The following is a 16649-nucleotide window of genomic DNA, read 5'->3' as shown; positions in this document are numbered from 1 at the left end:
AAAGAATGATGGCTAAGAAAAACTATACATATTAAATATGTGCAGTGTTTTGTACATATAAGAAAGTTAGCAAGAGATCGTTCACTACTTGGTCGGAGATAACACAACTTTGGAAGGATGTCTCTGTGAGGGTCATAGAGACTATGTTTACTCCGAGCTGAAGCACAGCGTGGATGACTGTGGGAGGTGCTGCTTGTCCCGCCCGTGTTCTTCAGTAGCAGTAACATCGGGTGTCTTTTCTATTGAGACTGAAGTAACTGCTGTGAAACTGCTCCCTACCCCAGCATTCACCGTTCTAACTGAGCCATTTAAGGATTCTGGCCATTTTGCTGGCATTCAGTAGTCTTCATTTCTCTCACAAAGACCACTGACTTTCTTTAACAAACGCTATCGAGAGAACCCTCCATTTATATGAAGTAGTGACATTATACTTCAATTTGGAAGAAAAAGACCCCAAAATTCTGGTTGACTTTTGAAATAATGCACTGGATGAAGTCTACTTATTTCTTTCTCAGTTTTCAATAGCAATTTAGTGACAGGCTCATGCAAATGAAAGAAAGTAAACAGTGATAAGTGAAGGTCTCCATTGCTTAAAGAAACTCGTTGAATATGTTAAACAATTAATGAAAAGTTTATCCCTTTTATTAGCAAAGCTGTTTTTAAAAGGGACAATGTTATGTATAAACAAGAAAATAAATGAACAGGCCAAAGTGGGTAATCACTGTACCACTTGCTATAACCCTTTTGAAATAGATTTCATCCATTGAAAAATTCAATTATTATTTTTTAAGATTTTATGTATTTATTTTTTAGAGAGGGGAAAAGAGAGGGAGAGAAACATCAGTGTGTGCCTGCCTCTGACAGGCCCCTAACTGGGTACCCAGCCCGCAACCCAGGCATGTGCCCTAGACTGGGAGTTGAACCGGCAACTCTGTGATTCACAGGCCAGCACTCAACCACTGAGCCACGCCAGCCAGGGCAAAAGAAAATTCAATTATTTCTACGTGGATGTTACTGAGTCCTCTCTCAGCACGGGGACAGGCGGAATCATCATGTGCAGCACTGAAGAAAAAAGGAACAAAAATGGATGACAGTGTTCCTTTTTCTTGGTGGACACTTAAAGAAGTTGTTGATCAGGAAATCGGGTGTCATCCTAAGAGCGGAAAAGCAGCCATGCTACGGAAGACGGGAGCATGTGCTCCAGCCACCCCACGTGAAGAGCAGGTCTCAGAGGCCTTAACTTCACACCAGCACGTGCTCCATATACCGGCTCATAATGCTAACACTGGCCACAGTTTCTCACTGATGAATGTTCAGTGGCCAAGGACCCAAGAAGCTGGACGTGACCACTGCAGAAACCATGTAAAGATGCTAATGGACATAACCTGTAACTTGGAGGAAATTCAAAAGCAAATGCTGCAAAACAAGGAACTATTAAGGAGAGCCAAATCCCCAGGGAAATACACTGGAAGAGGTCTGTAATTTAGACACTTATAATTTATTTCAGATGAACAGCAAATGTTTTTAGAGTAAGTATGTCTCACACAGTATTTTTCTTTTATCTCAAAGTGAGTATGCATAGGCAATTAGAAATCTTCTAATTTAACTGGGTATGCTGCGCCTTCACACCTTTGATCATCTCCCTCTGTAATGCCTCCACCCTTCTCTTCGATGACCAAATCCTGATTGCCATTAAGGTCCATTTTGAAACCCTAGTCATCACAACGACTCTCAGTAATGGCTGACTGTGCCAAGCAAGGACCTACTGTCTCACATGTATTAAATCAGTTATTCCTTCCTACGGTAATTATTCTTGGTGACAAAAGTACACAGCTTAAGGAGAATACTGTTTTCCCTCTTATATGGATGAAGCTATTGGAATAGCACAGAGGGGTGAAGTGACTTACCAGACGTTACCCGGTCAGTAAGTGGTAGAGCTGGGAGTCAGAGTCAGGCACTGTGGCTCCGCAGCCGCCTGGCCCCGCCTTGGCCACCCACATCTGCCCCGTTCAGCTCCACACGGCCCTCTCGAGGCCCTGACCTGCTTTCTCATGGAATGTTTGAACCATACAATTGTGCAGTTCATGATATTGTTCTTCCCTTGTGACGAAGTCCAAAATTACTGATTTTGTGGATAATTACTGATTATCCACCCCTTTAAAAGGAATTCTGCAATAGCCAAGAGGGGGAAGCAACCCACGTGTTCAAAGACAGATGAATGGATGAACAAAACGTGGCGTATACACATAATGGCTTGATTTCCAGCCTTTAAAAGGAAGTTCTGACATCTGCTACAACATGGAGGCACCCTGAGGACGTTAGGCTAAATGAAATAAGCCAGTCTCAAAAGGACAACTACTATACAATTCCACACATGTGAGGTACCTAGGGTAATCAAGCTCTCAAGGAAAGAAGTAGAACGGGGGTGCCAGGGGCTGGGGGAGGGGGAACGGAGGAGTTGTTGTCTAACGGACACAGAGTTTCAGCGAAAGCGTTCTGGAGATTGGCTGCACAGCCATGTGCGTGTACTTAACTTCCCTGAGCCATACACTTAAACATAGTTAGGACGGTAAGCTTTATGTTACAGTTTGTACTGCAATTAAACATTTTGAAAAAGAACAAAGGAATTTAGCCTTCTCAGCTTCTGCCTGTCTTCTGCTCTCTAAGACCGTGTTTGGCAGTTTCGTGTCTGAGTTTTTGAGCTGAGGAGAGGATGAGACCACCGAGAAGCCAAACCAAGGCACTTGCCTTGCAAAGCACTCAGAGAAATAGACTGTAAGAAAGAGAACGGAGGTAAGCTGAAGGAAGGGCAGGGCAGGAGCCCACTTGGGCTGGTTCTGTGGGGCGGGGTGTGGGGGCAAAGAGATGCTTTAGTTAGGAATTTAGAACAAATGTGGAGAATACTTTCCTGGTAATAGTAAGAGGGATGAGGCAAGGGGGATTTTAAGTTACTCTAATTTGGATACACTCTGATATTATTCTGTAGGCATTAATAATTTTAATTGTTTTTTTAAAAAAGACTTTATTAGCCCTGGCTGGCGTAGCTCAGTGGATTAAGCGCGGGCTGGGAACCAAAGTGTCCCAGGTTCGATTCCCAGCCAGGGTACATTCCTAGGTTGCAGGCCATAACCCCCAGCAACCACACATTGATGTTTCTCTCTCTCTCTCTCTCTCTCTCTCTCTCTCTCTCTCTCTCTCTCTCCTTCCCTTCCCTCTCTAAAAATAAATAAATAAAATCTTAAAAAAAAAGACTTTATTTATTTCTAGAGAGAGGGAGGGAGGGAGAAAGAGAGGGAGAAAAACATCAATGTGTGGTTGCCTCCCATGCACCCTCTCCTGGGGACCTGGCCTGCAACCCAGGCATGTGCCCTGACTAGGAATTGAACCAGTGACCCTTTGGTTTGCAGGCTGGCACTCAATCCACTGAGCCATGACAGCCAGGGTCAATTTTAATTGTTTTTGTTGGCTAGACTGTTCCTTTGAATGTAACTGTGGTGAAAAAATAAGACCAGGTTAAACTATGTAAAATTGCCAATATTTAAGTTTTTGATGCAGAAAAATGGCAGTCACATGCTTCAACCTAGTAACTGGTATTTACTGAGCAATTACCACTTATCAAGCACAGCTCCAAATGCTTTACCAGTGTCAGCTTATTTAATCCTCATAACGACCTCATGCAGTAGCTACTATTATCCCCATTCTACAGTTGAGAAAACTGAGGCACAGTGATTAAGAAAGTGCCCTAGCTAATAAGTGGTCAGTACAGAATCTGAAGCCATTGGGCTCCAGACCCAACACTCGGAAACACTTGGGGCTTTGGCTTTTACTTACAAGGCACTGAGCTACGTTGTATGGGAAAAATGCAAAGGTCAGTGAGATACAGCTCTCTTTCAGGGAGGTAAGATGGCCTCAAGTTATTAGAAGGTAGAAGACAGCAAGTAAAGTGACAGGAAGAAAGGCGCAGGGAAAGCCTTGGCAGGGGATTCCACAAACACCAACCAGGAGGGCAGCGCAGGTGGGGGAATGGGAGTGAGGAGTGGAGTGTCTCAAGCGGGTCACATGACGCACTGCCAGGCACCAGGGAGAGAGATAAGGGTTGAATCCCCTGCCCACTATCCACTCCACTTGTGGAGTTTTTCAGTATATTAGCTATCTGTTGTTCCCTAAGCAAATGTTGTGTAAGTTGGAAGCTTAAAAAGAAAGTTTTTTTTTATCTTATGGCTTCTGTGGGTCAGGAATTCAGGAGCAACCAAGCTAAGCAATTCTGGTTCAGTGTCTCTTATGAAATTTACTTAAGATACTGGCCAGGCCTGCAGTCCTTGGAAGGTTTTGCCTGGGGCTGGAGGACCTACTTCCAAGGTGGCTTACGCACACAGCTGTTGGAAGGAGATCTCATTTTCTTGCCACCTGGGCTTTTCCACTTTCTCAGGAAGTAAAGTACCTTCTCAGAAGCCACCCTTTAATTTCAGTGGCCAGAACAGGGTTACATGGCCACCCTTAGGTGAGAAGCTGAGACAGTGTTTGACTTTTCAGCTCCCACACTGGAAGCAAGGGAGAAGGGAAGCTGTGACTGGCTGCTGGGTTGGTGTCTTCCGGGACTACCCAGCACTGAACCAATCATGGCCAGGGGCAGAGAGGGCTCTACATGGTAGGGCCAGGTCCATTATACCCACTTGAACCCATAAACAAAGCAGGATTTGGGGGGCAAAGGAGCAAGGGGTTTGCTCAAAGCAAGGGCATATTAGAGAATACAAAAACATCCATACACACGACAGGTGCAGAATGTCCCACTGTAGGGATGAACTCATAATGCTTTGAACTGAGAAGTCAACTTTAGTTCTAAAACCAGAGGATGGGAGGGTGAGTGCAGGCGATGGTTTAAACTCAGGCACCAAGTGGGAGGGGTGTGAAGGGGGGCAGGAGGTGAGGGAGAGAGCATTCCAGGGTTACAGAACGGGCTGGAAGGACAGGAGGAGGAAGTAAAGGGTAATCACGGCTAGCCAGGATCACCAAGCTATGCTGACCCTTCATTTAATACTCACAACAGCCACATGAGGTTAGTTTTACTTAATTCCCACTAAATTCCTGTGTTCCAGACAAGAAAACCGAAAGCTAGAGAAGTTGAGTCATTTGGCTTGGATCACTCACTCAAGCAGTGGAGACTGGCTAGGGAGTATTCAGACCCAGGTCTTTCTGTTTAGTCCTCAGGCTGTCTGACTCCAGAGCATCCAGGCTTAACAGGGACACTGTCCTGGTTCCCTACGGACAAGAAACAGGCCCCCTTTAAGTCCCATGAAGTCACTCTTCTTGCAAAGATCTGAAGGCAGCTGCTGCATACCAGGCCCCGTGTTATCTGATGCGTTTGAAGACGAGTTGGAATCTCACTGTGAAACATCTGCAATCCTCCTGCTGAGATGAGATTTCTGACCGAATGCAAAACCAACTATACCAACACTGAGGCCAAAGGACACGCCCCTCCGACCGTAAAAGGATTAGCTCCACAGCTAGTCTCATCCGGGTCTCTCCAGACTAAACCCACCTTCCCGAAGCTTATCTAGAGCAGCAGCTGGGCCAAGGGGAGGGGTGAACCCCGGGGCTGTCCCCACAGGTGAATTGCGGAACGAGAGAACAAGGCTGCCTAGCTGGTGGTGGACGGCTTGGGTTGTGCGTTCCCGTTCCTGTAAAATGTATGTTCAAGGAAAAACATTTAATGTGTAATGTAAACTGTTACCTTGAGGTGGAGAGACCAGGGACCTATTTTTTCTTTAGTATGAGCTTTTAAAAAAACAAGGCGGAAAAGAACCAAGTATATTTAAAACAATACAATAGTTGTAATATCTAGGTAAATAAATAAGTGGCATCTAAAAAAAAAATCCGAAGAAACTGAAGGCAAAGCCAGGCCCAACCCCGGGAGACTCTAAGGAAGGGATTCGGCTCCTCCTTCCCTCCTCCGCCCCCCAGCACTAAAACCCAGCCCTAGCCCCCAGGCCGGGGACTGCGTTCCTGGGAGCGACCTGAGCCTCCAAGTCTCCACGCCCCGCGGGCTGCGCGCCCCAGGCCTGCACTAGAGCAGAGGGGAGGGGGAGCCCAGGGGGGTCAAAGGCAGCCGGCTAGGTGGGGCCTGACCCGAGTTCACCCGGCGAAGTCTGCCCCGTGGGCGGTGCCTGGTGCCGCGTGACCCGCGGCCGCGTGACCTGCGCGGGGCGGGTCGAGCCGGCCTGCGCTGTTGCTGCCGCAGCCGGAGGTGTCTGCGTAAGTGGGGAGCCGGGCTACCGAAGACCCTCTTCGCGGGCAGGGGCGGACGCGGGCGGGGTCCGGGTGCTGCTCTAGCCTCCGACACCCCAGGGCTGGTACCCCAGTGATCCGCTCGGACGCCATCCCCAGACAGGGCCGGAGGGGCGATGGAATCACTCCTGCATCCCACCGACGGCCCATTCGGTCACTTCCGCCCGGGCCTTCCCACTCTGAGCGCAGTGCGGGGGAGCAAATGCGCTCCCTTCAGGAGCCAGTACCTTTATCTTCTGTGCTTTGGGGGAAACTGAAGACCCAGAAGCAAGGCCGGCCGGTGGGACCACCCCTCTCTGGTACTGAGAGAGCACATCTCACCTGCAAAGCCCATGGCCCCCCAGCGGCCCCAGTGGCCCAACATAAACCCACGGCCCCTCTATATCTTGAACTCGTGCGTGGACAATATCCAGCGGGTGGGGCTGGAGGAGTGGGGAAGGGGGGGATGGGCCTAGCTACAAGATCATGGTCAAAGTATTGAATACTGTGGTTACATGCATTCTGTCATTTAATGTTCACCGTCGTGAAATTTGTTAGGTAGGTACTTTTGTCCCCATTTTCCCATAAGAGAACTCAGCCTCAGAGAACTTGAGTCCTTAGACCAAGATCCTGCAGTAGGTAAATGAAGGAATCGAGATTAGAACCCAGATCTGTGCCACAGCGGCGCCTCCTGGTGGGGGTGGAGGCACTGGGCCCAGCTGTCAGTTCCTCTGGGAACTGGAAGTTAGTGCCTTCCTCCTCTGCATCCCTTTCTCCCGACCATCACCACTGAGACCTTTTGTCACCTGCCGCCTGCAGGACAAGATGAAGCTTATCATCCTGGACCACTATTCTCAGGCCAGCGAGTGGGCCGCCAAATACATCAGGAACCGCATTATCCAGTTTAACCCAGGACCAGACAAGTACTTCACCCTGGGGCTCCCCACTGGTGCGTTGTGAGGTGGAGAGGGTGCCATGGTTTGGGGGTGGGGGGAGAGAGTAGGTATTAAGGGATTTCAGGGGGCCAGTAGGTGGGCTCACTCAGCCAAGGGACTGGAAGGAGGGCTCTGAGCTCCTGGTGCTGTGAGTGAACAAGCCCCCTGCCTCCCAGAGGTAAAACAGAGGGCCCCGCCTCCCTTATGGGTTGGCTCAGGTGCTGCCTGCTCCTGAAGACTCCCGGGGCGGGGAGAACCTGATCATGGACTACTCCTCAGTCAGCCCTGTCAGCTGTGGGCTCCTTAGCAGGATTAACTCCTAGCACCTTAAGGCATACATTTTGTGTAATGATGAGTTTCTCTTTGCACCTGGAGTGCTGCCAGCAAGTCCCACTCTGCTTGGGGGAATTGAGGAGATAGTCACTCAAAGCATTTTCTGTGGGGTTTGATTAAACACAGGACCTATGTGAAAACAGTCCCAGTTTGGGGGGAGGGGGGGAATCAGAATGTTGTCTTTATAGGAAGATATTTTGACTCCAGCTCCTCAAAGCAAATGTCCCAGCTCTTTCAGAAGTGGGGTGGGTTTGTCCTTTGGGCCCAGCCACTAGAACAGGGGTCTTCAGGTCTTTTCTGTAAGTGGCTGAATAGTAAATAAGTTACACTCCACTGGCCATACAGCATGTGTAGCAACTACTTAACTGTGCCCTTACAGCTCACAAGCAGCCATAGGCAATCCATAAATGAATGAGCATTGATCAAAATCTACTTATGAACACTGAAGTTTGAGTCTGAATAATTTTCACCTCACAACATAATCTTTTAAAAAAGATTTTGTTGATTTATTTTTAGAGAGGGGAAGGGAGGGATCAGGGAGAGAAACATCAATGTGTGTTGCCTCTTGTGTGCCCCCTACTGGGGATCTGGCCTGCAGCCTAGGCGTGCACCCTGACTGGGAATCAAACCAGTGACCTGCTGGTTCGCCTGCAGGCACTCAGTCTACTGAGCCACACCAACCAGGGCAATATTCTAATTTTTAAAAACCTTTTAAAAATGTAAAAAACATTCTTAGCCCATGAGCTGTACAAAGACAGCGGCAGGCTGGATCAGTCCTGTGGGCTGCAGTTTGCCAACCTCAGGACTGGAGATTTGTGGGAGCAGTGTCTGTCAGCACCTGTGAAACCACCAATGCCTCAGGCCACGTGGGGACTGCACTAACATCCTGTTTTCTCACTGGGTCAGAGTCTGGGTCAGAGTCCAGGCTCCTGCCGAAGCCCTCCCTAGTTCCCTGTGAACTGCAGGATCGGATCCGAGCTCCTCAGAGCGGCATGCAGGGCCTTCCACAGCCTGGCCCCTTTCTGACTCACACACCAACCAGCACGCCATTTCCACACAGGTTCTTTGGAACCGTCCTTGTGTTCAGTGAAGCTCTGGACGGTGTTCTGGGTGGAAACCACAGAAACCAACTCTGGCTAACTTAAACAGAGCAGGAATTCATCAGTTGGATATTGGGGAGCTCAGAGAATTGATGGGAAGGCTAGAGGTTTGGAAAAGGGACAAGATAGTAAATGGAGCCCAGGGGAAGGACAGGGGACCTGTGTGGCAAAGGCTGTTGTAGGTGCTAGCAATACAGCCTACAACAAAACAAATTTCTGCTTTTCTGAAGCTTAAATTGTAGTGGAGGAGAGAGATAATAACAAGTTAATGAGCAAAGTATAGAGTAAGAGTACGTTCAATGGTGATACGAAGGAAGAAGACCAGTAGAGCGAGGAAGGGGGACTGGGAGGGGTCCCGGCAGGGGTGGGGGTTGCAGTCTGGATGTGCTGCCAGGAAGACCTGAGAAAACTTGGAGTAAAGGCCTGAAGAGGTGAGATGTAGCTATGCAGACACCTGAAGGAAGAGCACTGCTGGCACAAGGAGTGTGCAAAGGCCCTGGGGTAGAATTGCTTGGAGCAGGATGAGTAAGGCGGGGAGAGGTGGCCAGGAGCCGAGCTATGCAGAGCCTTTGTTAGGACTGGTTGTTGCTCTGAGTGAAATGAGAAGTTGGTGGGTGACAGAGTCGTCTGGTTTGGGTGGGGTTCTTTCAACCTTTTTCTCTTAAAAATCTCAAATATTCAGGAAAGCTGAAGGGATACTGTACCAATGACCTACACTCACCAAGTATTAACATTTTTGTCACATTTGTATTCATCTCTCCTGGTTTATGTTCTCTCTACACACACACACAATTTTTTTTTTCTGAATTAATTGAAAGTAAGTTCTAGACATCTTGACACTTTACTGCTAAATCCTTCAGCATCCATCCCCTCGGTTAAGGACATTCTCTTATAGAGCCACAAACCATTATCACACCTAAGAAAATTAAAAATCATTCCGCAATGCTATCTAATATGCATACTATATGAAACATTTTTTTGTAATTGTCCACATTTATCTTTTATAACTTAATCTAATGTCCCATGTGGCCTCCTGCTAATCTTTAGTCTTGTAGTCTGCAGCGATCCTCCTGTCTTTCTGTGTGCATGTGTTTTTTTATGTGTTTTATAACTTTTTTATGTTTTATAGCTGACTTTAATAAGACTCAACCTGGAAGTTTGCTGCTCCTCAGGGAAGTTTCCCCTGCAGGCCAGCCTGTGCTCATCTGCGGCATGGCTGACACTGCAGCTTCTTGTCCCCACCCGAGTCAGCGAGCTCTTCCAGGGTAGCTGCTGTGTCTCTTGCTCCTCTGCATCCCTGTCACGCACATAGGAGTTGCTCAGGGAGTGTCGTGTCAGTAATTGAGTCTGATGTCCACTCGAGTACTAATTATAGTCCTTGCGGTCATTAGCGTGCTGCACGCTGGGGGTCTAGCAGTGAACAAGACAGACACGGCTCCGCCCCTCTGGAGCTTACGGTCTGCCGGGGACACGGGCAGTAAACAAGCAATTGATGCACGACCGGACTGGAGCATTTGGGGAGACTCCAGATGTGACTCATTCCCGGGTGCCCTCTGGCCTTCCGGGAGCTGGGGGTGAAAGGTGTTCATGGCTTCGGCCTCTCTTGTAGGGAGCACCCCACTTGGCTGCTACAAGAAGCTAATTGAGTACTATAAGAATGGAGACCTGTCCTTCAAATATGTGAAGACCTTCAACATGGACGAGTACGTGGGTGAGTCTTTCCCTTTCCATCCTTACCTGATTCCAGGAGAGTCCGTCCTCCTCCCCCCGCAGGCTGAGCCCTGGAGAGGAGCCCGGATGTCTCAGGAAACCTGTGACATTTGGTGATACCGATCTCTTCCAGGCCTTGGTTGACTCAGCTATAAAGTGGGGCTAATAGAACTGACCTCACAGGCCATAAGCACGAAATGATAGAACGGATGTGGAAGCCTCGAGTTTAAAGCAAGGACTTAACAAGTATTCAGGCATTTTCTCCTCTGCCTCCTCCCCAGTCCCACATCGTTTCTTTATAGAACAGATGATGGGAAGCGGGATGGTGGCCGGGGTGTGTCCCCACGTCTGTGTCTAGCTGCTCTGCACTGTCCACCCTCTAGCTCCCCTGCCTGTCAGGGACATTGTGGGGGGAGGGGGGGCGGCTGAGACTGATGTCCTTTCCACTGGTGGGAAGTACACTGTGGTCTTCTGTCGCCTCCTTCCCGGCCCCCACCCCATAATTTTTAATGGCTTCACTTGAAATATTTTTTTTTAATTCATAGCAAAATATACATAATGTAAAGTGTTCCACCTGAACCATTTTTGTGTGCATTCAGTAGTGTTCAGCATGTGCATATGGTTGCTCAGCCACTGTGCACAGCTGTGTTCACTCTGTGAAAGGGAAACTCGGCACCTGTCGAGCCCCAGCTCCCCAGCTCCCGCCCCGCCCGGCCCCAGCGTCTCACCGTCTCTCTGCTTCTGACACTCTCACTGACTCTCAGCACTGGAGTGTCCAGCGTCTCGTCTTTTTGTGACGGGCTTAGTTCATTTAATGTAGTGTCCTTGAGGTGCATCCATGGTGTGGCAGGTGTCAGAATTTCTTTCCTTTTTAAGGCTGACTGTGAACATTCTTAATGTTATTAAACATTAAATACTTACTTTATAAACATTCTTTTTCTTCTTGGATGAAAAAATCTCTTTTAAGAAGCCCTGAGATAATTCTCTCTGACACCCAGTGTTCAGGCTGGGGTTCAGGCCGAGCAGGTACCCCTGGGGGCGGGCGGTGGGGTTTGGAGGCACAGGGCGAGGGGTGTGCTTGCCTGCTTTCCGGATGGGCCTTGCCTCACCCACGGGTGCCGAGGCCGCCCGCAGTGGCCCGGAGTAACCCTGGCCCTCAGCCTGTGGTCGTTCCCTTGTGAAAAGGAGGCCAGGACGAGGGGATTCCTCAGACCCCGTCCTATAGTCATGGGTAGTGGCGGTGGTTAGACACTTAGGGGCGTCACCGTAGCCTATCCCCAGGGGTGAGGGTCGGAGGGCTGGCGCCCAAGGCTCCCTACCTGGCATTTCCCTGAGAGCATCTCTGGGGGCCCGTGGACATCCTGGCGCGCCCCTGGGGAGGAAGGCTGTGGTTCAGCCTGGGCAGGACTGAGCGTGGCCATGGCCCCACAGGTCTTCCTCGGGACCACCCAGAGAGTTACCACTCCTTTATGTGGAACAACTTCTTCAAGCACACGGACATCCACCCAGAAAACACCCATATTCTGGATGGGAATGCAGCTGACCTGCAGGCTGAGTGCGATGCCTTTGAAGAGAAGATCAAGGCTGCAGGCGGGATCGAGCTGTTTGTGGGAGGTGAGCTTGACACTGTGACATCGAGGCCAGACCTGGCCTGGTCGGCACGCATGCCTGTCTCAGACAGCTGCTTCTCTCTGTGCCGGTGCCAGTGCCAGGCCCTCGTTACCCTGGGGAGGCAGGGAAGGCAGAGGGGCCCCCCAGCTCCCTGCCCTGATTCTGCTCAGCAGCTGTGCAACCTCGGTACCTCCTGCACTTCAGTGCGTGTGTGTAAATGGAGAACAGTGAGTTTGGGCTCTGAGGTTTTATTTCCAAATCTTAAAATTTTATAGCTCAGTCATGAGACTTACCTAAACAATTAAAAGCACAGGCTTATGTAGTTCCAGAAGGTTCCATACTCAGCCCATGCACGCCATAGATAGCCAGGGGGACTCCAGGGAAGGTTTGTGATTTCCCCACGGTTAGCTGGCCAGAGTAGTGGAGACAGGGCAGGAACCTAGGGGGTCCCCCTCTTGGATTTGTGTCCTTCCTCCTGCTCTGGGCTGCCCTCTCACATTGCCATCCATTGCCAGCTCTGGGGTCACTCACAGGGGTGTGAAGCTGGACTCCTTTTTGCTGTTCTAGGTTTAATTTTACTTCAGGATGGGGAGAGGCCAGGGACGCTCACGCTCTGAGACTGTGTAGGCTTGGCAGCCCCTGTCCAGGCCCTGAGTGTGTGTTGTTCGCTGTGACTCTGTCCGGATAGCAGGACCCCTGGCTGTTGGCAGGAGAGAGGGAGATTGCACTTCGGTGATCTGGGGAGGCAGCTTTTTGAGGATGGTAGTAAGTTCCCAATGGGCAGGAGGGGGTGGAGGGGAAGATCATGTGCTTTGTGCACCTGCCCAGGGGGGAAAGGAGAGGAGAGAGAGTTTTCAGGGAGTTCTGCAGACCCCGGGGGGAAGAGGGAGTGTCCACCCTGGCAGCTGTGGGTCCCTGGCACTGACAGGGCTGCCCTGACCGTCTCTCCTGGGCAGGCATCGGCCCCGACGGACACATTGCCTTCAATGAGCCGGGCTCCAGTCTGGTGTCCAGGACCCGTGTGAAAACGCTGGCCATGGACACCATCCTGGCCAACGCTCGGTTCTTCGATGGAGATCTCGCCAAGGTGCCCACCATGGCCCTGACGGTGGGCGTGGGCACTGTCATGGATGCCAGGGAGGTAAGGGTACAAGGGGTCCACAGGCCTTCGCTAGGGGATCGAGTGGTCTTTTTGTTCAAAACTTTTAACAGTGCAGGTAACCCCCGAACCCACTTGTATTCAGAATGAAGACGTAAAAGGATCAAGTCCCGACTGACCCTGCACGGCTTCTCCTTCCTCTCTGGCGGGAACCACTGTTCCCAGTGCGAGACGGCTCCTCTGAGCACCGGCCGCCCGGGACACCGCAGGCGCCCTAGCCTCTGCTCGCGCACCCAGAGGGGGCTTCTCACAGGCAGAGGGCCCCAGCGCCACTGATGGCTGAATGTGAGGGGCCCTCCAGTTCCCTGCAGTTGGCGGAGGGTGTTTGAAGCGAGCCCCCCTGCAGCCCCAGGATGTTTGTGGCTGTAGCACTGGTTCAGGGATTCCTAAATGCGGGAAAGTGGGATTGAAATCTACGTGTCCTGAGCTGAACTTAGTAAGGTTCTCCCTAGAAAGTTGGGTAACATTTGAAATTTTTGTGGTTCTGCTTTTTCTTCCTGGGGTATATTTAGTGAGAAGCAGCTACAGATGTTTTAGCTTTAAGCTGCTTTGCCCACTTGGGTAAACAAACATCTAAGACAGTGAAAAAGGTTCTGTTTCAAGCGAACGTCTGTGAAAGGCGCGATGGCGCCAGGTCTCTGGTGGGTCGCCTTAAGCCAGAGCCTGGGGCGGGCACCGCTGGACTTGGCCTTGCGGCTTGTCGGCCCTCCCTGTCGTGTTCGTGCGCCCGAACCTGAGCGAGCCGGGGCTGGAAGTCGGGAAATCCTCTCTTCCAGAGTCAGGTCTGGGGTCCCGCACAAAGAGTCATAGTCTCTCCGTGCCTCTGTTCCTCACCTTTTGAGAAAGGAATAGTGAGTCCAGTTCGCAGCTCCATGGTACAAGTGAATTACAACGAAGGAAATCCACAGAGCTGAGAGCTTTACAATCACCGGCTGGCACTTGCTTTCTTAGTATTTTAACTGTCGAGAGCCTGTGCCCTTGTTTTACTTAAACAAGAAGCATCACCCCAAGTCACATTAGCAGGTCTCCAGTACTCGGAACTGAGAGTAACCAGGTTCAGGCGTGGCCTTGTTGGGACTGGACCTTACCACTCAGGTGACTCCCAGCAGTGTTCTGAGGCCCCCAGCAGACGGGACCCATCTTTTGTTTGTGATTGTGAAAACCCACCCAGCCTAGGACTGCCGAGAACCCAGTGTCAGGACTGTTGGGGTGAGAGGCGAGCCTGCGTGTGGCATGTGTGTGCACAGGGACTCACAGGCACCACCGGGGGGGCAGGGGGCACTGTGGTGCCGTGGTAGGAGCATGCGCTTAGGGTCGGAAACCACCCTGGGGGCAAGTTACTTACTCCTGCCCCCCAACCCCAGCCCCTCTCCTTATCATAGAGCAAGGGGGTAACGATGCTCCCCACCCAGAGTACCTGTGTGACAGCGCACGGGGAGCCCAGAGCACAGCGTGCGTTGCACATGAATGGCTTGCAATGGTATAAAAAACAGTGTAGTCCTTACAGCCGCTTGGGGTGGCCACACGTGAGTCCAGGTGCCTGGACCCCCAACTCACTGCCCCTGCCCCCCCATCACGGGCTTGTCCTCTGGCCCCAGGTGATGATCCTCATCACGGGCGCTCACAAGGCGTTCGCTCTGTACAAAGCCATCGAGGAGGGAGTGAACCATATGTGGACCGTGTCCGCCTTCCAGCAGCACCCCCGCACCGTGTTTGTGTGCGACGAGGACGCCACCCTGGAGCTGAAGGTGAAGACCGTCAAGTATTTCAAAGGTGAGGGAGGGTGGGTCAGGGGGTAGGTGGCCGGGCTCGGGGTGTGGGGCAGTGAGAAGTGGATCTAGTGTTCATGCTCTGGGCATTTTGATCGTCAACTCTGGCTTTAATAAAAAGCAGACCCTGTCTCTGAACACAGTCATGTCTCGTCCATCCCTAACCGTGCGGGCCCATTTTTGGAGAGCTGTTTGCTCCGAGGAGGAGGAAGGAAAGCGTGAGCCTCGGGGCACCCGCCAGCTCGCACAGGCCTTTCCCCCGGGAGAGGTGCCGGGCCGTCCCGAGGGTCTTTTGGTCTTCCACCTAAAAGGACACAGGACTTGAAGCAGACGTGTGCGACAGTCCTCGTTTCCTGAGTATAAAAATTAGGAATTTGTTCTTTGCTGGAAAGATTAACCTTTTAGTGGTCACCCTAGAGGTGGCATTTACCGAGTCCTGTGGATTCTCTCCCTGGGCTGAGGGCGGGCGTCGTTGGGCACGTCAGTTCCAGGACGGAGTCCAGACCTCCCGGACATCGGGGTTGGCAGCCGTGGAACTCGGCCTCCACCTGCACCGACTGCTTTTTGTCTTCTGTTTTTCTGTAGGTTTAATGCTTGTTCATAACAAGTTGGTGGACCCCTTGTACAGCATCAAAGAGAAGGAAACAGAGAAAAGCCAGTCTTCTAAGAAACCGTACAGCGATTAGCCTGCGCTGAGCCCGCCGTTGGGGACCTCATGGGGACGAACACGGGGGACAGACTTGTGCTTCTTCAGTCCAGCGCAATTGCTCCAGATAAGTGACTGAACTCACTGTTCCCGGCGGTACAGCGTGAGGCCTGGTCGTGGAGTTTAGCTACGGGAAAAATGACTTCTTCATAACAATCAGGGAAAAAATCACTCCATAATTTTGATACCTGCTCCACAGAAATTGGGGGTTTTTAGCTTTTTGTTCTGCCTGTGATGCTTCACACGTACAACACACTCCTGTGGGGAACTCCTGCCATCACGCACAGATTCTCAGTTCGGGGGGATGGGGGCATGTTGTACTGGACAAAGCCTCTCTGGGGGGCTTGAGGGCCCCTCTTGAGCAGGCCCCCGCCACTGGAGAGTCAGTGTTCCAGGTGAGCGAACAAATCCTCAATGTCTACAGTCAGCATGGGGGGCAGTCCCCTGGTCAGCAACAAGTGCCAGGAAAGCAACAAGTGCCAGGAAAGGAACACGGCCGCGCACTTTCTTTCCTCAGTGTTCTTCCCCTCTTAGTTGGCCTTTCCATGAACTCTGAGGACTCCTTGGTGGAGGATTTGGGAGGATAGGGCTAAGGAGAAGGCTTTGCTGATAAACTCAGAGCCTCAAGGGGCCCAGAGACGTCAAACCCTCTCCCTCAGGGACCCTCCAGTGCCGGGAGGAAGGCGGAAGCCCTTTTCCCACTGGAGCCCTGTGTTCCTGTCCCCAGGTCTCAGAGTGGCTCCCCATCTTACAGACTGATCAGTGAGGACCACGGGGGCCATGGACACTGGCACGCTTTCAGTATGGTGCTCAGCCAGGGGGCAGGGCCTGGGGCAAGCAGCACAATTACGAGTTTAGTTCCAACGTGAGTGCCATGTTCTCCTGCCCCCCTTAGGGCTGAGTGCCAATACCACACACGTTCCTGAAGTCGCCTTTCCCGCCTCACGCACCCTGCCCTGCTGGCCCCCTTTCATACGTGATTGTGCTATTGTACTATTTCAAGCTAATAGATCAGTGTTTACAATGTGACGTTTTCTATTAAATCCAGTATTTTCAAATGTG

General features: G+C 51.1%; 1 protein-coding gene and 1 pseudogene across 2 annotated transcripts; both read left to right on the top strand.

Moving 5' to 3' along the window:
• Positions 1-6068, top strand: part of LOC114510315 — a 21227-nt pseudogene extending 15159 nt beyond the window's left edge.
• On the top strand, positions 5562-16649 carry GNPDA1 (glucosamine-6-phosphate deaminase 1). Of its 2 annotated transcripts, none has more exons than XM_036014383.1 (7): positions 5562-5687; positions 7084-7213; positions 10242-10343; positions 11774-11956; positions 12910-13094; positions 14711-14885; positions 15467-16649. In XM_036014383.1, the coding sequence occupies exons 2-7, from the start codon at positions 7090-7092 to the stop codon at positions 15565-15567; spliced, it is 870 nt and encodes a 289-aa protein (XP_035870276.1). In that variant the 5' UTR covers positions 5562-5687; positions 7084-7089; the 3' UTR covers positions 15568-16649. The 2 variants fall into 2 exon arrangements, with proteins under 2 accessions (XP_035870276.1, XP_028383514.1); XM_028527713.2 differs by lacking the exon at positions 5562-5687 and adding an exon at positions 6144-6252.

This window comes from Phyllostomus discolor, chromosome 13 (assembly GCF_004126475.2).
Source record: "Phyllostomus discolor isolate MPI-MPIP mPhyDis1 chromosome 13, mPhyDis1.pri.v3, whole genome shotgun sequence".
Lineage (NCBI taxonomy): Eukaryota > Metazoa > Chordata > Mammalia > Chiroptera > Phyllostomidae > Phyllostomus > Phyllostomus discolor.
Note: the sequence above shows the minus strand (reverse complement) of the source record. Positions and strands in the feature narration are given on the sequence as shown.

Bases quoted from the DNA above. Each gene is read 5' to 3' on its own strand.
- GNPDA1 (XM_036014383.1), top strand. From the start codon at position 7,090: ATGAAGCTTATCATCCTGGACCACTATTCTCAGGCCAGCGAGTGGGCC. The intron at 13,095-14,710 runs GTAAGGGTACAA...CTCTGGCCCCAG, and splicing joins CTGTCATGGATGCCAGGGAG to GTGATGATCCTCATCACGGG. The intron at 14,886-15,466 runs GTGAGGGAGGGT...GTTTTTCTGTAG, and splicing joins GACCGTCAAGTATTTCAAAG to GTTTAATGCTTGTTCATAAC.